This window comes from Pongo pygmaeus, chromosome 9 (genome assembly GCF_028885625.2).
Source record: "Pongo pygmaeus isolate AG05252 chromosome 9, NHGRI_mPonPyg2-v2.0_pri, whole genome shotgun sequence".
NCBI classification, from domain to species: domain Eukaryota; kingdom Metazoa; phylum Chordata; class Mammalia; order Primates; family Hominidae; genus Pongo; species Pongo pygmaeus.
The window spans coordinates 1212449-1234338 of NC_072382.2; the positions used below are offsets into that span (position 1 = coordinate 1212449).

The 21890-nt window shown below is 58.5% G+C and overlaps 1 protein-coding gene across 1 annotated transcript in view; it reads right to left on the reverse strand.

The window, feature by feature from the left end:
- Positions 1-1619: 1619 nt before the first annotated feature.
- TOLLIP (toll interacting protein) overlaps positions 1620-21890 on the reverse strand; it is a 35901-nt gene continuing 15630 nt past the window's right edge. Inside the window, exons 3-6 of the mRNA XM_054438566.2 lie at positions 17704-17886; positions 16484-16636; positions 13361-13451; positions 1620-4513 (exon numbers count right to left, since the gene is read on the reverse strand). Coding sequence (XP_054294541.1) covers positions 4299-4513; positions 13361-13451; positions 16484-16636; positions 17704-17886 — 642 coding nt within the window. The 3' untranslated portion in view covers positions 1620-4298. The remainder of the gene's footprint in view (positions 4514-13360; positions 13452-16483; positions 16637-17703; positions 17887-21890) is intronic.

Below are 21890 nucleotides of genomic sequence, written 5' to 3' on the forward strand. Positions count from 1 at the left end.
AAAATTTTAGACAAGGTCTCCCTCTTTCGCCCAAGCTGGAGTGCAGTGGCACGATCTCAGCTCACTGCAACCTCCGCCTCCCGGGTTCAAGCAATTCTCCTGCCTCAGCCTCCCGAGTAGCTGGGGTTACAGGCACTCACCACCACACTCGGCTAATTTTTGTATTTTTAGTAGAGACGGGGTTTCACCATGTTGGCCAGGCTGGTCTCAAACTCTCGACCTCAGGTGATCTGCCCACCTTGGCCTCCCACGGTGCTGGCATTCCCAGTGTGAACCTCCGCACCCAGCCCATTTTGCTCTTTGAATGGTGAGTGCGTGTTGGGTGGATCCCTGAGCAGCCTGTGTGGACAGGGCCCCTTCAGAAAGAACCACATGAATGCACTCGGCCCCTGGAGGTTTCCTGGACCACTCTGGGTGCAGACCAATCCCAAAGCTCATTGGGGGGTAGGAGGTGTGGTCATGGCTTCCTGGGCTCTGAGGGCCTCTGGGTCCCAGCGCGTGGGCTTCTTCCTAGCTCCACCTTTCAACCAGGGAACGGCCTTCCCAACCTCCTGGCATGAGATGGGCCCCATTCTTGGGCTCAGCCACGTCTCCCGGCTGCCGAAGCACAGGTTCCAGACCCGCTGGCTGCGAATGCCCAGGACGCCTGGGATGTGGCACCCTGAGCTCCCTCGGCAAACGCGCTGGAGACTCGCACGTGGGTCCCTGAGCCCTGGCCTGCTGGTATCACTGGCCCACTCCCCATCCCCACATCGGGGCCCTCCCCGCGTTCCCGGGAGCCCGGCTGTGCCCTGAGGTACTGTGGTTTCCCAGCAAGCTTGGTGTTCTGTCGCAGGCTTTTAGAGGTGCCGTTTCTTGGCTTCGTGTCCAGCACTAACACAGGCTCAGCTTCTATCAGCTGTTTTGGGCAAAAAATATTCACGGAATCACAGAGGTAACGGCTGGAAGTTTACTGTGGAGTCGACACTGCAGAAAGGCTACATTCAGGTGGAGGCAGGGAACCGGCAGGCATGCTCAGGGGTTGGCAGCAGAGAGGGGGCAGACACTCCGCCGTGTCCATGGACGCTCCAGCAACGCGTCTGTGCCCGGGTGCGATGGTGGCTCGGGGTCCGTGCCCGGGTGTGAGGGTGGCTCGGGGTCCGTGCCCGGGTGTGAGGGTGGCTCGGGGTCCGTGCCCGGGTGTGAGGGTGGCTCGGGGTCTCTGGAGTGCTGCTCACATTTATGGGCACTTTGCTCCCTAAGCATGAGCCAGTCATCACTAGGGGCTCAGACTCCTGAGTTGGGGGTACCACGGTCCCAGTGGGCTCTCTCAGAACGGGGTCATGTTCCACGCTCCCTCCCAGATGGAAATGGCCTGGAAATGAAAAGGCACCACAGAACCACCCAGCGGGGAGAGGGTGCCTGGGCTGGAAGAGCAGACCCACGCCCACTGCCACTGTTGAGGAAGGAGCACCCGGGACTTCCCTCCTCTAATTCAATCTGGAAAACAAAGGCCAGGCTTGGTCTGAAGGTGTATGGTTCCTGCTCCGAGTCTGTTAACGAGTGAACTCTGATTCTGACTGATTCGTTACGCCTGCATATTGTGAATTAAGTTAAAAAATACTCAGGAACAAACATGGTAAACCTTCCCTTAAAGGACTTTATTTCTCTATTTTTATATGGATCATTTATTAAATTAGAAGGCTAAAAAGTAAAAATATATTTTACAATCAAAGAAAAATCTGGACAATGGACCCCGGTAAAATAATCAGAAGCGCACGTTCTGAGACCACTCCTGCCGGCACCCTGCAAGACAGCGCCCAGGGAGCATCTGCAGAGGGGAGAGGAGAGGAGGGGGAGCCTTCGGCGACCTGTCTTCTATCTCCAGAGCCCCGCCTGAGGCTCCGATATGGCACAGTCAGGCTGTCCTTCGTGACCGCTGCCAAGGAGCTGGCGATCAGCCTGCATCTTCAAACCCAGGAGCAGCAGAAGCAGAGGCCTGGCAAGGCCCGGGCCCTCAGACACCAGGGGCCTAAACCCAGCTCCCAAACCCGCTGCAGCCTCCCCTTGTGAGCTGGCGGACAAAGCCTGTCCTGAGTGTGACGACCTCATCCACACCTGACACAGGCAGGGGCAGGGGCGGGGGCGGGGGAGGGTGGGGGGGTGTGAACCAGCTAATTCTGGGGACTGCTTGGAGGGGCTCAGCAAGCTGCTTCTACAGTAAGCCACTTCTACAGTAAGCCTTCAAACAGGAAATAAAGCATAAAATGAAGGAAAGAAGAATCTTATTTAATTAAAGTCCTTACAAAATGTGATTTGTCTATTAAAAAAATAAAGTGCTCGTGAAAAAGAAAACTAAGAGATGGCGGCAAGCGTGGTCATCGGCGAAGGGTTGCTCTCCCTCCAGCGAGGCCGGTCCCCACTGTGCGGCTCCCTCGGGCCCCCACACGGGCTGCTCAGGGGCTGGCAGCAGGGGCCACGTCCTCTCTAGGAGACACCCACAGAGCCACATGTGCATGCGTGTGGCAGTCTCACTGCACCCTAGCAACGCGAAGGCAGAAACTGGTGCTGGTGGCCACACCTGGGCGCCTGGACGCCGAAGCCCCCAGCACAGTGAGGCCTCCGAGTGTGGCTTGCGGTCCGTCCTGGGTTAGAGTTGTTAATATCACGGAACATATCATCTAGAACATTCCAGTCCTGCCTGACACCTTCATTCCCAATGGAGAAGAAATCTACACAGGCGTAAGACCAGGCCATCTGAGACAGGGAATCCCAGGGGACCCTCCGTCTGAGTGGTTGGCGTCTGCTGAACAAATACCATGTCTTTCTTCTTCAAAGGATCAAAGGCCTTTAGGACCCACAGCTGAAGAAGGCGCCTGCTGCCAGAATGTCCCTCCCCCACAGCCACCACACACTTCAAGTTTACAAAAATAAATATTTATCCACAGTATATTTGACAAAAACCACCCCCAATCGGTGGCAGAAAGCAGTATTTTCTAGCTGGCACTGAAACTTAACATTTTTTCGAGGGAGAAAAAGACTAAAATGTAAGCACTAACTTCCTCCTTCTGCATCTTCCACAGAAGACCCACTTGTGGGCATTCTCTTTCTGTCCGTATCAGTGGGTTTACATCCGAAGGCTGGGGGCAGACACTTGAACCACAAACACCAGACATGCAGGTGTCTCGATGGCATGCGGATTATTTAAAGTGCATCACTTGTGAGAAGCTTCTCACATTTCTGACTTTCATAACCAGGGTCACCTAAAATCTGTCCTGTGAGCCAAGATGCTGCACACGGCGCCCAGGCAGTCAGAGGTGAGCGAGCGCCTCCCGCCTCAGAAAGCTTTTACAGGGCCACGCTCGCCAGGCTTTCCTCGCCCACGCTGAACCCAGGTCCCGGGCACAGCAGCTCCCAAGCTGTCAGCAGTCGGCTGGCCGTGCCGCCACACCCTCTCAGAATCACGCACAGTGCTGCCTCTATCACCTCCCACCCCAGCCTTGCAAGGCCTGTTGAGAAGAGAAGCCCCCTGGGAGGACACCCACGGAGCTGGCACGAGCGCAGCAGGAGAGACGGACGGCAGCCTCTGGCGGGCGAAGGACCCGGCTTCAGATGCCCGCTGGCTGGCAATCAGGCAGAGCCCGGCCAACCGTGCCAGGCTCCCTTCCTCACGCCAGGTGTGGGTTCATTCTGCCTTTAGGCCGAAGTCTGTCACAAGGCTGGCTGGACAGTGGCCAGGTGAGCCAGGCCAGAGGCCAGCCCCACACCATCCACAGGAAGCGGCTCGGTTCACCAGACCCAAGCCCTGGGCAAGGGCCAGACTCACAGAAAAGCGCGTTAGGGCAAGGGCGTGAGTTTTCGGCTGGGAAGTTCTAAAAAAAACCCACAAATCAGTGTGAGGGATTGTGTGTGCCTTAAATCAACAGCTCTATTCCAATTACATCACATCACAAAATGCCATGAATGGAATCAGAAGGCATTCCACCACCTCCAACACCCTGGCAGAAGCAGCTGCTCTCCACAGCAAGAGCATTTTCCAGAACGGCATGAGAAGGGGAGACGCACGTCCCGGGGACAGGACAGCGCGCTGAGACCTCCCAGCACGAGACGCGAGGGGAGCCCCCACCCCGTCCTGGACCGCCAGGAACTGAAAACCCACATGCACCCAAGAACAGGTGTGGACGGGGCGGCACAGACGTCCACGGGAGGGGGCGACACGGGTGCTCTTTCACGGGAATCTTGTTGGGACAGCATTCCTTGGGGAGTGCCGGGTTGGCGTGTCCAAAGAGCTGGGGTGACATGGCAGTGAGGCAGAGGCTCTACGGCTCCTCCCCCATCTGCAGCAGGGAGTTGATGGCGGCATCCTTGTTCCCTCGCTGGGCTTCCAGCACGGAGCGGATCACCTCCTGGTCCATGTTGGGGAACATGTCCTGGATGGCTTTCAGGTCCTCCTCACTACAGCGGGGCTGGGCGTTCACGGCGGCCGGGGGCAGGGCCACGGGCACCATGCCGGGGCTACAGACAGCAGGCATCCCTGGAAGCAAAGATCAAGTTTGGTAAAAACGTCGGAAAGTTCCAGAAGTGCCACAGTAGCTCCTGCTGAAGGAAGAAAACAACACATCCCACCGGCCTCCCTGAGGGAGGGGCCACCTCGGGTCTCAGCAAACACCAGTCCCACAAGACACCCTGGAAATGCAAACCCCCAAACAGCAACCCCAGGCACAGCCACGGGGAAGGTGGGCAGGGCCCTCTGTGACGCCTCCTTCACTAACTCATCTTCCTTCCATACAAAAATCAAAGTTTGATCTTTCAAATCTCACCCGAGTCTATTTTATAACTAGCAAGCTGGGGGTGGTGTTTTGATCCCTTCAGAACTCGTGAATTTGCACTGCACACGCTCGTCTTCACTGACCAGTGGGCTCACAGAGTCCTCTTCATCTGGGGATGGACTACACAGAATGTCATGCCTGCTGATCCAAACACTGCCCCGTCTGAGCCTCTTCCTTTATCAGGCATTCTAGAAGATGCTTTTGCAGCTTAGCAAGTGTGTCACTAAACTGTGTGCCGGTGGGGAACAATCACCACAGACACTGAAGACCTCAGCAAAGCTGTAGCCGATGCCCAGAATGACAACCACACACACACATACAAACTACACCAAGAAAATGCTCACAAAACTCAAAACAAGTCGGGCAGCAGGTGCGGTGTACAGTGGACCCTCAGTGCACTGGGGCCACCATCCAGGGTTCCTGGCATCTCCACCTCGCTGCTACGCAGGCCCCTCGCCCCGTGTTTGATGCGGGAGGACACACTGAGATGCAATCTAGCGAGCAGGAGCTGCACAGCGGTTCAGCCACTGCAGCGTGCACACCCCTGAAAGCACGGTGTGGCCGGACTTAAGACTCGCCTCCCAGCCTGGTGGCCGCTCCCTAAAACCATGAGCAGCCCTGGGCACAGGCAGCGTGCGCAGGGCTCGGCGACCAGCGAGGCACAGAGCACAGGCAGCGTGCGCGGGGCTTGGCGACCAGCGAGGCACAGAGCTCCTCCTGCAGCAGCAGCTGTAGCAGTGCAAGAGTTCACCGCTCACCCGTTCATTCACCTTTAAAAGCACGAACCATCTCCCAGCTAGGCTCACTGGAGCGCTAGAGCCCCAGTCTTAGGATAGGACTTTTGTTGCTTTCTACACTCGGAGGATCCTAAAGGCAGCAGAAGCCACTTCAACCCTGGCCTGAACCAACACCAGCAACGAGGACCTGCAGGGGTGGAAACGGAGTGGACAGGGCTTGCTGCCGAGCCTCCAGTGCCTGCTGCAAAGGCCAGGGCTCCTCAGCAAGGAAGGCCGCCACTTCCCAGCTCCTTCCAGGCCAGGCCGACTCTTCCTCCACACCCACCCCTGCCTCCTCCACTTCTCAGCTCTCTCAGGGCCAGGCTGACTCTTCCTCCACACCCACCCCTGCCTCATCTGCTTCCCAGCTCCTTCCAGGCCAGGCCGACTCTTCCTCCACACCCACCCCTGCCTCCTCCACTTCTCGGCTCTCTCAGGGCCAGGCCGACTCTTCCTCCACACCCACCCCTGCCTCCTCCGCTTCCCGGCTCCTTCCAGGCCAGGCCTACTCTTCCTCCACACCCACCCCTGCCTCCTCCACTTCTCGGCTCTCTCAGGGCCAGGCTGACTCTTCCTCCACACCCACCCCTGCCTCATCTGCTTCCCAGCTCCTTCCAGGCCAGGCCGACTCTTCCTCCACACCCACCCCTGCCTCCTCTGCTTCTGTTCTCTCTCAGGGCCAGGCCCACCTTTCCTCCACACCCACACCTGCCTCTTGTCCTGGCCACTGGACACCTCACCATCATCCCCACGCTGATCAGCCTTTTGGCAATGAGGGAAAATGAACCGAACCATGGCCAGGTGGGGATGTGGCCACCCTCACCACCCTTTCTTCTTCCTCAAACAAGACAAAGGCTCGGGCACTGCCTGTCCTGGAGGGACCCCTGGGACCCCCGTGGCTTTCTGGGCGCCCCGGCCAGCAGGCGGGCAGGAGCTCGGCCATCACCTGTCCCTGCCCACACGGTTCCCCACAGCGTGGCAACATGAGGAACGGAGGCACCGCGCTCCCACTCTCTCCAGCCTTTACAGTCTGATGGGGAAGGGACGGGAGGAGGGGACTGCTGCAAAATCGACGATGGTGACTGCGACGCTGCGACGTCACGGCCTGGGGTGCCCCGAGAAACCTGCTCTGCTGACAATGAGGGGATGTGGTGCTGAATGGCCCTCAAGTGAGTCCCAACAGCACGGCCCCAACACTCTCACTCGGGGACCAGGCACCCCCAGGGGAAGAGGTGAGTGCTTCCACGGTGTGGGCTGAGGGGCAGTGGCCCGGCTCACTTCCCTCCTTCCTGCAGGGCAGAGGCTGTGTGCCTGGCCTGAGCCTGACCCATCCTGGTTACCAAGCGTGGATGTGTCCATCAAGCCCTCCGGGAACAGTGAGTGTACCGTGTCAGGGCTGCCTGGGGACTTCAGGAGGACAGACCAGGAGCTCTGGGGCCTGGCGGAGAGCAAAGTCCCCAAAATGTGGGCAGAGAGGACGCCATGGGAGCCTGGGGCAGCCCAGACCCCACCTGTAGCAGCCCTGGGAGGAGTGATGGGTGGCTTTGCTGTGTCCCTGCTGTCTGCCGCGCTCAGCCCCACCAGCCACCTGCACCCACGTGGACAGATGTGCAGCACAGAACAGGCCCCACCTCACATTCTTCACGCTGCATGAATCTGCTGTCATATCCTGGCAAAATCAAATTCTCTACTGACAAACACAACGGTACCCAGGAAAACCAAAACCTGTCCCTTTTCTATTCAGGAAAAATTGCTCCGAAAAGGCCCCGACCTCAGACCACGCAGCATGGTAAGTCCCGGCCGCTGGTGGGCAGGGGAGCATCGGCCCTGCTCAGGCTGAAAGCATGTGGCCCGGGCCCCAGACGTCTCACACGACAGTGGAAAGACATCCAAAGAGCAGGTGGGGATGACTATCCAGCTCAGAGACTGTTCCGGAACTCCCAAGGCTTGTTGCTGCTTCTCACTCCACAAAGTGTATCACAAAGAAGAAAACCTACGTGATTCTTTGTTTCAAGCGACCAAGTTAGCGGGTTAATACACACAACAGCAGAGAGTTTCATGTGACAGTTCGGGAAACTTTTAAGCATCCAATTCTCATTTGAATGGAACCATTTTGTATTTTAAATGGCATGTGCTGCTCAGCTGCAAACTCCCTGTTCGCTGGAATTCCACGTGCGAGGGGAAGCATCCCTGGGCCGCTGGGTGAGCCCTTGGCTGGCCCTCTCTGGAGCTCACAGGCGCTGTGAATGCGGGCTGCTCCCGTGCGTGGTGCCACCGCGTGCGTTCTCTATGGACCTCCCCCTTGTCCATCCCAGCAGCGGGCGTCCACCTGCGTGTTTTGCTTTCATACTTTGTGGACGGGCATTCATGTCACAGTCTGGTCGGCTCCACAGAAACCAGTGGGGGTTGTGTCCGCAGAGACGCAGGCCAGGATGACGGGAGGGACTGTGCCAGTGAGGACGTGGGGGCAGCAGAGAAAAGAGAAAAGCACTCCAGGCCCGTGTGAAATGGAGGCGCACAAGGGAACAGATGGAAACAGCGTCAAGCGGCAGCTGCAGCCACGGTGAGTACAGAATGAGCCGATGCACACCCTGGTGCTGCCTGTCCAAGGCCAGGCTGGGGAGGCGCTGGACACCCCACTTTCCACGCCGATTCTCCTCCCACCACCAGGCAGAAGGAGGTAAAAGCCACAGGAGGAGGGAAAGCGAGGAGGGCCCCAGAGGACAGCGTGGCCAGCACCACCTTCCACCTCAGCGCCTGTCAGTCTCATGGGGAGCCTCAGGGCAGACCCCTGGCAGCGGCTGCAGCCCGAGCGCCCCTCTGTGCCAGGGACAGCTGGAGGGACAGTGCAGGCAGGGCTCAGGCCCAGTGGCGCCCGCGCTGGTCTCTCATGCACGAAGAACGCACGGGAAATTGAGTTGGCTGCTGTCGCCAGCCTGGCGGTCTCTGTCCACTCTGCAGCTCCGCGGAAGAGAACGTGCTTCAGGAGGCCATGCGGTCTCCAGATGCTTCACGCCTAGATGTTTCCTTAAAATTGAGGCTAAAAAACCCCCTATAACCACATGATGCCTACCACTAATGATTTGAAATCTGTAAAGTATCTAATTTGGTAATCAAAATAATACTTTGTTTAAAAAAATCAAAACTTAAAACTGTTCTCTTCGGGCCATGATCATGGCGTACAAGCTTCAATAATCAAGCTGTACTCTGGGTCCCAGCCTCCCTTCCTCACTGTTGTGCTCACACTTTATTTTTGTGAAGGAGACGGTCTGACCTCAGTGCCCCGGCTTCTGAGTGGCTTTGTGGGGGACTCTGGTTTTTCGCTGAGGAAAGTGGACGGTCCTCGTGAGGGCTCAGCCAGTGTTCAGCCCTCAGTCTCCAGCTTGCACTCACCATAGAGGTGGCAGCTGGGCTTGGACACCACGGGAGGCTCTCAGGGCCTGAGCCCACCCAACGTGCACAGTGAGCCCCCAAGACATGCACCCTGTTCGGGGGTCTCTGGGCAGCGCTCAGCAGGCGACAGCTGAATGAACGAGCGGCTGAAGGCGCTGGCGAGAAGCAGGGCCCTGAGAAGCCGGTCTCTCCTTTCCTGGCCCGCTCTGGCAGCCCCGTCTCACCAGAGGGCTTGGCCAGGCTGCTCTGCGTGCACACAGGCCCGAAGCCACACAGCCAGCACTGCGCAGCCAGGCAGAGCACGCGGCACAGGCTTCTGCACTACGTGAGTCATAAACAGTTGAAGCTGTGGGCGACACACATGCTCTGGCCAAGATGCACTTTGAGATTCCACTTCTGAGAAGAAAACCCTGGTGTGAATCCACCGTGCTTGCCCAGTCGGCCCGAGACGCCCTGAGCACGCAGCCGCCAGCCTCTCCAAGGTCTCCGCAGACTTCGCCCTTCAGCTGGCAGTGGCTGCTGGGAGGATGGGCTGTGATCACAGGTACTCAGAGGAAAATTAGGGCATCAGCTTCCAGTGAAGAAGGGTGCCTTACTCACACTCTACAGTAGTGCTAGGATAATTAAAAAATACTTCAAAGGCTCCTAAAAGCAATGCTCTCCTAATGGGAACCAGGGCTCCTGGGATAAACAGCTAACACCAGGGCTAAGGCCGGAAATGCAGAGAGCCTGGGGCTTCCTGCAGTGCCAGGAAGCAGGGAGGGGCCCAGAGAAGGATCGGAGGAGGCCAAAGAACAAAGATCCTGCCTGAGGGGGCTCCCTCTGGCCAAATCTGGAATAATTTGAGTGAAAAAATAACATTCGTAAGGGATTCTGACCCAAGGAAAAAAACTGGAAATTGTTTAGGAGAAATACCTAATGCTAAATGACGAGTTAATGAGTGCAGCACACCAACATGGCACGTGGATACATATGTAACAAACCTGCACATTGTGCACATGTACCCTAAAACTTAAAGTATAATTAAAATAAATAAATAAATAAATCAATAGGAAATTGTTTAGGAGAAATACCTAATGCTAAATGACGAGTTAATGGGTGCAGCACACCAACATGGCATGTGGATACATATGTAACAAACCTGCACATTGTGCACATGTACTCTAAAACTTAAAGTATAATTAAAATAAATAAATAAATAAATAGGAAATTGTAAATCCACATTGCTGGGGAAGTCGGATAAACTCAGAGGCTGACAAGGGCGGGATCTTCACGTGGTCCTGGGGTGCCTCCCACACAGGACATATTTTAGTTCCCGGGTAGCAGCCAGGCAGAGCCCGCCGTGAGGGGTGAGCACGTCACACCACTAGCCCTGCGCTGGGTAAACCTGCACTGGGTGGAATCTGCGGTGGTGGAATCTGCCTGGGTAAAATGCCGGGGCTCTGCCAGCAGCCCCGGGGAAACTCAGCCCTACCCTGCAAGGCCACGTCAGCAGCGCCACCAGGTCCCTGACCAAAGCACACCCTAGGAGCAAGATGGGGACCCCTCCAGGCCAAGGGAGGCAAGGCCATGGAGGGCCAGTGACCCCGGCCTGGATGCTGCGGACTCAGACGGGCTCCAAGCAGGGGACGGCCCCAACGCGTCAGTGTCAGCTTCATCTAGATGGCCGTCCTGTGCCAGGGACGCCCCTGCTTATGGGAAACGCATGCCTGGGCATGGGGCTGGGGGCTCTGGTGGGGTGCCAGGTGCATGAGTCCTCACAGGCTCTGGGAGATGTTCCTGCATCTCCTTGGGAACTTTTCTATGAAGTGTGGGGCTGTTTCAAAATTTACAATGTCTATCAAAAGAAAATTTCAAAGTTTGTCTAGCCTTTCCTAAAATAAACGTTTTAGAGCAAACTTGAAAGGCATCTACAAAGAGAATTAGGGATAGGAACCAGAAAGAGGTAAGTCAATCAATGTTATCTGTCATCTGAATGCTCTTTCAGCCAGATACACCCCGGCGCTGTATCCAGTTGATGGAACTGCACCCCCCAAAAAGACAGGCCGAGTCCTAACTCCAGCCTGCGTGGGGGGTCTTAGACGAAGTCTCTGCAGATGTCAGCAGGTGAGGACGAGGGCATGCTGGGGTGGGTGGGCCCTCGATCCACGGACTGGGGTCCTCACAGGAGGAGAAGGAGGCAGCCACAGAGCGCCTGGCCCAGAAGTTGGAGGAGACAAGGAGGATCCTCCTCACAGCCTTGGCGAGTGAGTGGCCCTGCCTACCAGGGCTTGGACTTCCAGCCTCAGGAAGCTGGAGGGCCTGGGTCTCTGTTCTTTCAGGATGGCCATCGGCCTCCAACTCAAGACAACCAGACAGAACTTCAGTAGCCCCAGGAACCGCACACCACAGAAGGTACTTCGACCCCACGACGGCAGCTCTGGGCTGTCCCAGTTATAAATCAGAACCCCCCAGGAGCCACTCTGGGGGGCAGCCAGGGCGCATCAGGGCCCCCAGGGCAGCAGAGCTCCCCTGGCCAGGCTCCAGGCTCAGGAACAGCTGCGGGGCTCCCGTGCTCGCCCCCGTTTCTCTGCCAAGGTGCTGGCTCTTCCGCTTCCCCAGATGCCCGCCCTCCTCTAACTCTGAACACCTCAAGGCTGCTTCTGCGTGTCTGGCTCACCTCTGGTCACTTCCTACGAAGCATTCTTTCCTTGGTGACGGGGTGCAGGTGCTGCCTCTGCTGGGCTGGTGGTTTTGTTTTTTTTTTTTTTTGAGACAGAGTCTCGCTCTGTTACCCAGGCTGGAGTGCAGTGGCGCAATCTCGGCTCACTGCAAACTCCACCTCGTGGGTTCACACCATTCTCCTGCCTCAGCCTCCCGAGTCGCTGGGACTACAGGCGCCCGCCACCACACCTGGCTAATTTGTTTGCATTTTTAGTAGAGACGGGGTTTCACCGTGTTGGCCAGGATGGTCTTGATCTCCTGACCTCATGATCCGCCCACCTCGGCTTCCCAAAGTGGTGGGATTACAGGTGTGAGCCACCATGCCCGGCCCCGGGCTGGTGGTTTTCTAAGACACTGGACACCACAGAGGCCCTGCTCAGACATAGGCTCTGCTCCTTCCTCTGGAGAAAGGCAGCCCTGGCACCTGCGCAGGCGGCTTTACATGGAAACAGTCTATAATGTGAGCAAGTGAGGGCGAGGCCATGCTGTTCTCACAAGCAGTTTTGTCAGAATGTCCTGAACACCAGTAGACAGCCCAGAGTCTCCCAGCGCCGTCTCCTCCTTCCCATTGTCAAGCTGGGTTTCAGGTCACATCAGGTGGGTCTAGGGCGAGGTCCCGACTCCCAAGGTGGCCTTTCTGCATCTGTGCGGGATGCTGGCGGGACTGGGATGCTGACCAGGCCTCTCCACTCCAGCTGGGCTGGACACCAGCACTGGCCTCACAGCACTCTCGCCTGCCAGCAGCTCTGTCCCGCCCCAACCCCAAAGCAGCCCCTGAGCACAAGCAGCTGGGGCCTCATGCAGCCCCAAGAGACCCTCCCCCAACACCACCTCCCCCAACACCACCACACATCCCCAACGCCCTGCCCGCAACTTGGCCACTTCCATGGCCTGGGCCTCTGGCCTCCAACCCTCCGTGCAGAGGGACCAGTGCTCTGCCTGGACACCAGCTCCCCGGAACGAGAGAGAGGCCACCTCAGGAGGAGAACCAGGGTGATCACAGGCTCCCCCCCGAGCACCTCCTCTCAGGGACTGTGGTCTCCCGGCCTGCTAAAGACGGCTGGGCCTGTCCATGGTGGGGGCCGGCCTTGCACCAGCTGCTGCGACAGTCACGCTGGACCAAAAACGCAACAGCATGAAAAGCGACATCCCAGCTTGGTGTTGCTGCAGCCACAGGCTGCTCACTCATAACAGTGACACACGACAACAGACGCAACGGCGCAGTAGAGAGCACGCGTCACCCGACAGGAGCGTGAGGTTCAGACACAACGGCGCAGCACAGGGCACGCGTCACCCGACAGGAGCGTGAGGTTTGGACACAACGGTGCAGTGCAGGGCACGTGTCACCCGACAGGGGCATGAGGTTCTCCTGCACAGAGCTGGGCACAACTGGGTTTCAAAGCCACATTTCCACATCTCTGAAAATTTCAACTCACCTCATTTCTGCCAACAATCAGAAAAAAAAAAAAATTCTATTTTCTAGATATGCAAACAAAATTCAAACGTAACCCTTGGCTCCCCGGCCTGAAAGGATCTGCGTGCAGTCAGCACATCTGCAGGATTCTAGAATGGATGACGTCCCCACCCCAGCGCTCTAATCCCCGTTCCCTCCTCCCGCACCTGCCCTAGGCCCTGGGGTTTCTACCAGGGGAGAGGCACCCAGGGAGGGGGCACACGCACCTGTGATGGGCACATAGCCAACACCCTGCTGGTACACTGTTGGCATCAGGACCACGGGCTGGGGCGGCATCACCATGGCAGCTGGCAGCAGCTGAAACACAGCAGAAATGGTCCCGGGGTCAAGGAGGAATATCCACCCATCAGAACCTCGGGAATTGCCCTCCCCACAATCGCCCTCCCCACGCCAGCCCAGAATCGCCCTCCCCACACCAACCCTGAGCGCAGATGTGAGCCTTGAGTGCACAGGGGACGCCGGGCCCCGCTCCCACCCCCACACCACCTCCTCAAATCCAGGAGGTGACATGGCTCGGGCTTACAGACCCCCCTCTAACTGGGATGTGACCAAGAGAGGATGGTGACAGGAGGGACATCCCAGTGTAGGTGTCAAGTCGGCCGGGGGGAACCACACTGCACTGCTGTGGTGTCTGAGTTTGAAAGTGTCAACTTCACATAAGTCACTGCACTGCTGTTGTCTCTGAGTTAAAACTGTCAACTGTGGATAAGTCACTGCACTGCTGCTGTCTCTGAGTTTAGTTCAAAACTGTCAACTGCGGATAAGTCACTGCACTGCTGCCGTCTCTGAGATTAGTTCAAAACTATCAACTGCGGATAAGTCACTGCACTGCTGCCGTCTCTGAGTTTAGTTCAAAACTGTCAACTGCGGATAAGTCACTGCACTGCTGCCGTCTCTGAGTTTAGTTCAAAACTGTCAACTGCAGATAAGTCACTGCACTGCTCTCGTCTCTGAGTTTAGTTCAAAACTGTCCACTGCGGATAAGTCACTGCACCACTGTCGCCTCTGAGTCTGAAACTGTCAACTGCGGATAAGTCACTGCACTGCTGTCACCTCTGAGTGCAAAATTGTCAACTGCAGATAAGTCACTGCACCGCTGTTGTCTCTGAGCCCGAAACTGTCAACTGCGGATAAGTCACTGCACCGCTGTCACCTCTGAGTTCAAAATTGTCAACTGCGGATAAGTCACTGCACCGCTGTCGTCTCTGAGTTCAAAACCGTCAACTACAGATAAGTCACTGCACCGCTGTCGCCTCTGAGTTTAGTTCAAAACTGTCCACTGTGGATAAGTCACTGCGCCGCTGTCGCCTCTGAGTCTGAAACTGTCAACTGCGGATAAGTCACTGCGCCGCTGTCGCCTCTGAGTCTGAAACCGTCAACTGCAGATAAGTCACTGCACCGCTGTCGTCTCTGAGTCTGAAACCGTCAACTGCGGATAAGTCACTGCGCCGCTGTTGTCTCTGAGTCTGAAACCGTCAACTGCGGATAAGTCACTGCACCGCTGTCGCCTCTGAGTCTGAAACTGTCAACTGCGGATAAGTCACTGCGCCGCTGTCGTCTCTGAGTCTGAAACTGTCAACTGCGGATAAGTCACTGCACCGCTGTCGCCTCTGAGTCTGAAACTGTCAACTGCGGATAAGTCACTGCACCGCTGTCGTCTCGGAGTCTGAAACTGTCAACTGCGGATAAGTCACTGCACCGCTGTTGTCTCTGAGTCTGAAACTGTCAACTGCGGATAAGTCACTGCACCGCTGTCGTCTCGGAGTCTGAAACTGTCAACTGCGGATAAGTCACTGCACCGCTGCCGTCTCTGAGTCTGAAACTGTCAACTGCGGATAAGTCACTGCACCGCTGTCGCCTCTGAGCCCGAAACTGTCAACTGCGGATAAGTCACTGCACCGCTGTCGTCTCTGAGTCTGAAACTGTCAACTGCGGATAAGTCACTGCGCCGCTGTCGCCTCTGAGTCTGAAACTGTCAACTGCGGATAAGTCACTGCACCGCTGTCGCCTCTGAGTTCAAAACCATCAACTGCAGATAAGTCACTGCGCCGCTGTCGCCTCTGAGTTCAAAACTGTCAACTGCGGATAAGTCACTGCACCGCTGTCGTCTCTGAGTCTGAAACTGTCAACTGCGGATAAGTCACTGCACCGCTGTCGTCTCTGAGTCTGAAACTGTCAACTGTGGATAAGTCACTGCACCGCTGTCGCCTCTGAGTTCAAAACCATCAACTGCAGATAAGTCACTGCACCGCTGTCGCCTCTGAGCCCGAAACTGTCAACTGTGGATAAGTCACTGCACCGCTGTCGCCTCTGAGCCCGAAACTGTCAACTGCGGATAAGTCACTGCACCGCTGTCGCCTCTGAGTTCAAAACTGTCAACTGCGGATAAGTCACTGCACCGCTGTCGCCTCTGAGCCCGAAACTGTTAACTGCAGGTAAAGTCACTGGAGCGTCATGATGGTTCTGTGTTTGTATGAAAGCGTCTGTTAAAGATATGTCATGAGACATTTACACATGGTCACTCACGGCCGGGACATGCTTTAAAATATCCCAGCATTAACAAAAAGGGGATGAGAGGAGCCAAGATCGCCCAGAAAAGCAGCTCCCTGCTGCACCCTCTCTGCTGTCACATCTGCCTGGCATTCCCCACAGCACCATTTTTCAGTAACAACAACCTAAAAAATCCCCTGGTTGATAATACAGACGAGACAGCAGGGGCTCTGCGTCCTGGAGCCTCTAACTGGCCCTCCTGATGCCCCCAGGAGCAGCAGGTGCCCTGAGGATGGAGACGGCTGGGAGCCAGGGCGCTGACGTGCTGGCCCCACAGCCAGGCCTTGACTTCCTGACCTCGAGCGCAGCAGCCCCCGGGCTTCCCCCACATCTGCAGAGATGCCCTGCCACAACCCGGCCAGTGCCTGCCCTGTGGGGAGGAGCCTGGTGTTCTGCAGGGCCCAGGGCTGTATCTCAGACCTCGGAGGGCTGCTCAGCTGGACCATAAGGGCAGAGCTTGGAACGGCTGTGGGGGTCCTCCGAGGACACAGGGGCCTGCAGTGGAGACCACCACAAAGGGTGGGCCCATCTTAGGAACACAAACAACCCCGATGCTGTTTCTCCAGACAGAGAACATGGGCAGGAGCAGTCGGCGGGGCAGCCCCTCTCCGCCACCAAACCACCCGGGGCCCCTGCCCTCTGTCCTCAGAACGTGAGCCCTGCTGTTTTATGGGCTCAGTGCCTCCAGGAAAGAGACGAGGGTGTCTGCGGGGCGGCACAACCCCGACGTGCTCCAACATACCCTGACGCACCCTGCCCCGCCCAGGCCCGCAGCTCACCGCATAGGACATGACGAGGTTGATCATGCCCTCCTTGTCATCTCCCTGCCTCCCGCTCAGGCTGTACCACTTGTCCTCCACCTTGCCCTGCCTCAGGGACTCCGGGATGGTGATGTGGGTCCAGGCAATGCGGTCGTCCATGGAGAAGGCTCTCTGGGGGAGACAAGAGGGAGAGGCCCCGGGCATCAGGGAAGGGACCGCCCTGCCCCTGCGGCCGCACCATCGTGGGCCCGCCTTGAGTCCCCGTCTCATCTGTGGAACAGGGCTCCCACCTGCACCAGCACCCCATCGATGAGACCCCTCCGGCAGTGCAGGCTTCACGATCGTTTATCAGCCTCCGTAGGGGACTTCTCCTTCCCTCTCTCCACCAGGATGGGCCAGGGCCAGGTCTGGGGCTGGGGAAAGCGAGGGCCCTGGGCTGCTGTCCTCCTCCAGTTCTGCTTCAGGGACACTGGCTGCTCCTCCCCAGCCCTCGGGGCCCCATCCTTGCTCCACCAGCTGCCACCTCTCAAGCCCCAGAACAGCCAGGGTGCAGACTGGAAAGGACACGGGGTCTGCCTCCCACAGCTGACTCTGCACTTCCCACACGCTCTCTACTCTTCTGAGGGCCAGGGAGGGGAAAGCAGATAGGGACGGGGAGAGAAAAGCCAGGAGGAAAAGGCACGGCCCAGGCAGGGAGGGCTGCCCCACACTGCTCCCCGGCCCCCCACCCAGGCTCTAGCCTCACAATGCCACAGGTATGAGGTGCTGGGACCACACTGAGCAGCAGCCTCGCCACATCTGCTCTGACCTGACTCTGCCTCAGAAGCGCTGCAGGTGCAGCCACTGACGAGACTCAGGACCCTCAAGGGTCATGGCCACTCGTACCACCAAGAACAGCTTTCCCACCCAGCAGGCAGCCGCACTCACTGGAAATCCCACCTGCTGGTGAGCGGCCAGACCCTATGCGCCCAGAGGAGGGGACACGTGCACGCTCTATCCCTGGGTCATGCTTGTCACTGGGGATGTTTCCAAATGTAAGGGTGTTCAAGGAGCTGGAAACAATCTCTTTTTCACATTCCTTGGGGAGAGCAGGACCCTGTCATGCACCCAATGAAACACCAGGTGGGGAGCCACGCATCGAAGCCAGCCAGGAACGTGGCTGTGTCGGCAGGCGTGTTCCCACAGCAGCCACGCTCAGCCACGTGCGGCCTCCATAATAGCTGGCACGTCCCTCTCACCTCATCGAAGATCTCGAGATAGAACGAGTCCACGCCTGGGGGCACCGTGCAGTGGATGACCTTATTCCAGCGGGGATTCTTGGCACCATTGTGTGCCGTGGGCGTCTCGTACACCGCGTAGCCCAGGCGCAGTCGGCAGTAGGGGTCCATGCGGGTCATGCCGTAATTCTTGGCCAACTTTGCCTGGAATGAAGCCAATGTCAGGAAAAGGAGGTGCCAACCATCAGGAGAGGGTGGGTTCTCTAGGCCGTCTGCCTCCCTGAACCCTTCCATGAGGCCTTTTCCTAATGTATAGACTACAGCCACTCCGAGTCGCCTGAACACGGCTGTGACCTGCTTCCCAGGAGGCCAGGGGCAAGAAGAGAGCCACAGATGGATCGTGCAGTTCTGAGACAAAGCACGTGGCTCGTCCTTGACAGCAGAAACCTACGACGCTCACAGACACAGCTGAGGCCGCCACTCACCCACCATGAAGGGCATGCTCTCTGATGCCCTCCTCAGAAGCGGCTGAGGAGGGAAAGAGGAGGAGGTCCCGGGACAGAGCTGACAGCCAGAGCATGACAGGGAGTGTGAACCTGCCCCTGGAGCACGATGACCCGGGAGAGGTGCATCCTCGCTCTAGGTGGGAGTGAGGACACCTGCTGCGCGTAATTCAGACGCCACATGGCTGCTTTCCTCCCTCGTGAAGGCAGCAGCCCTGCCTGTGCTATTGGAGTACGTGGGGTTTCGGGGACTGGAACTTGTCTTTCTTGTGTCTCCCCATCACAAGAAGCCACATCACATGTAGACCATGAGATTCGACTTCAGTCCAGGCGCTCGGCTGGGCGGGGACATTTGAAGTCCTCAGGGCGGGAGTGAACGTGTGTTCAGAATAAGACAGAAGACCGCGGCAAGTGAGATGATTGTTCAGCAAACAAGCTCAATGCGGATGGCAGTTTCAAATATAAAACCTGAAACTGTAAAACTTTTACAAGAAAAAATCAGGAGAAAAGCCCTCGTAAGCTGGGTTGGGTTCAGCCCCGCAGCTCCGGCTGCCTGTAAAGCGCCCTGCCTGGAATGCAGACGGCCTCCCTGTACCACCGCCACCCGCTCTCCTGCAGCCAACCTGGCTCACCCCCAGGAGCTGGTGATAGAGACCCCGGGAGCCATCCCGGCCCTCCCGCCCACATGGAGCCCGCCAGTTCCTCCTTCCCAGTGGAACAGAGTCCAGACACTGCCCCCCGACCCCCTCTGAGGGCATGGCCGCCCCGTCCTCACCAACCTCCCTCTGAGAGTACCGCTACCCTGTCCTCACCACCCCCCACCGAGGGCACAGCCGCCCCGTCCTCACCGACGCCCCTCTGAGGGCACAGCCACCCCGTCCTCACTGAACCCTCTCTGAGGGCACTGCCGCCCCATTCTCACCGCCCCCCTCTAAGAGCACGGCCGCCCCATCCTCACCGACCCACCTCTGAGGGCACGGCCACCCTGTCCTCGCCGACCCTCCTCTGAGGGCACGGCCACCCCGTCCTCACTGACCCACCTCTGAGGGCACGGCCACCCCGTCCTCGCTGACCCTCCTCTGAGGGCACGGCCACCCCGTCCTCGCTGACCCTCCTCTGAGGGCACGGCCACCCCGTCCTCGCTGACCCTCCTCTGAGGGCACGGCCACCCCGTCCTCGCTGACCCTCCTCTGAGGGCACGGCCACCCCGTCCTCGCTGACCCTCCTCTGAGGGCACGGCCACCCCGTCCTCGCTGACCCTCCTCTGAGGGCACGGCCACCCCGTCCTCGCTGACCCTCCTCTGAGGGCACGGCCACCCCGTCCTCGCTGACCCTCCTCTGAGGGCACGGCCACCCCGTCCTCGCTGACCCTCCTCTGAGGGCACGGCCACCCCGTCCTCGCTGACCCACCTCTGAGGGCACGGCCACCCCGTCCTCGCTGACCCACCTCTGAGGGCACGGCCACCCCGTCCTCGCTGACCCTCCTCTGAGGGCACGGCCACCCCGTCCTCGCTGACCCTCCTCTGAGGGCACGGCCACCCCGTCCTCGCTGACCCTCCTCTGAGGGCACGGCCACCCCGTCCTCGCTGACCCTCCTCTGAGGGCACGGCCACCCCGTCCTCGCTGACCCTCCTCTGAGGGCACGGCCACCCCGTCCTCGCTGACCCACCTCTGAGGGCACGGCCACCCCGTCCTCGCTGACCCACCTCTGAGGGCACGGCCACCCCGTCCTCGCTGACCCACCTCTGAGGGCACGGCCACCCCGTCCTCGCTGACCCACCTCTGAGGGCACGGCCACCCCGTCCTCGCTGACCCTCCTCTGAGGGCACGGCCACCCCGTCCTCGCTGACCCTCCTCTGAGGGCACGGCCACCCTGTCCTCGCTGACCCTCCTCTGAGGGCACGGCCACCCTGTCCTCGCTGACCCTCCTCTGAGGGCACGGCCACCCTGTCCTCGCTGACCCACCTCTGAGGGCACGGCCACCCTGTCCTCGCTGACCCACCTCTGAGGGCACGGCCACCCTGTCCTCGCTGACCCTCCTCTGAGGGCACGGCCACCCTGTCCTCGCTGACCCTCCTCTGAGGGCACGGCCACCCTGTCCTCGCTGACCCACCTCTGAGGGCACGGCCACCCTGTCCTCGCTGACCCACCTCTGAGGGCACGGCCACCCTGTCCTCGCTGACCCTCCTCTGAGGGCACGGCCACCCTGTCCTCGCTGACCCTCCTCTGAGGGCACGGCCACCCTGTCCTCGCTGACCCTCCTCTGAGGGCACGGCCACCCTGTCCTCGCTGACCCTCCTCTGAGGGCACGGCCACCCTGTCCTCGCTGACCCTCCTCTGAGGGCACGGCCACCCTGTCCTCGCTGACCCTCCTCTGAGGGCACGGCCACCCTGTCCTCGCTGACCCTCCTCTGAGGGCACGGCCACCCTGTCCTCGCTGACCCTCCTCTGAGGGCACGGCCACCCTGTCCTCGCTGACCCTCCTCTGAGGGCACGGCCACCCTGTCCTCGCTGACCCTCCTCTGAGGGCACGGCCGCCCCGTCCTCACCACCCCTCGCCACACAGCTGAACTCTCCCCTCCTATGCCCACATCTCTGGACTGCCGGGTCCTCTGTTTTCTATCCTCGTCCACATACAAGTTCCCTCCTTTCACTTCTAACCAAAGCTGTGGCCGGTCCTTTTATGTCAAAACTGCCCCATTCTTGGGTCCTTAATTTTAGCGTGTTTCTTGGGTGGCCAGAGCGTACTCCAGAATACTATGGAGTGATAGTTTTCCGGAAGCTCCTGGGCGACAGGCATGCTCAGCCTCTAACAGCTTCAAATTCCCTTCTGCTGCACACCCACAGATCTGCTAGATCAGCTCTTACACTCGAAACTCTGCCCCTCTAAACTCCCTAGAAATTGCCCTATTTTCTGGAAAGTATGTAGCAAGAAAGTCTGAGACCAGCGTGATTTTCCAAAGCTTTCAGGTAACTGTGCTGTTTCTGCCTAGCTGCTATGACTTTTTTTTTATTAACAACTTTCAAGGCTTTGAGCAAAGCCAGCTTTCCGGGTGGCACGTGGGACTCCCCCACCAGCATGCCCGTGCCTGTCACCGATGCCTGCTCACACTGGATCCTGCCCACTTCTGCCACACTCAGCCTCATCCTCTCATTCCCGTCTCCTCCCACTGCCCTCTGCACTGTGGCTAGAAAACTCTAGGAGTGACATCAACTGCTCTGCTAAAGCGACCTCCTCGATGTTTATGGAAGCATCTGCCCATTCACTATGAGTGCTGCTCTGCTGCAGCAGACACTGCGGACAACGTGGGGACACACAGGCACCGCTGCCCCCCTGCAACGCGCAAGAGACGCGCGCCAGACAGCAGACACTGTGGGAACACACAGGCACAGCTGCTTTCCCCGCAACGGGCAAAAGATGCGCGGCAGACACACGGCGCAGCAGACGGTCATCACCACTGCAGGGAGTGACCAGCTAGGAGGACCGAGTGTGTGGGCTGCAGGATCTGGAGGAATAGCTGCAGGAAGCGGGAGGAGAATGGCCAGGGAACAGGAGGGTCAGGAGTGACTAGGGTGAAGCAAAACATGGGCCCCAGCTTGAGAAGGCTCGGCAGGACAGTGCCCACAAGAAAGGCCTGTGCAGGAAGTGACCTGCTGTGGCCACACTCCAGTGGCTGAGCGGAGGCAGTGGGTGGGTGCAGGGGA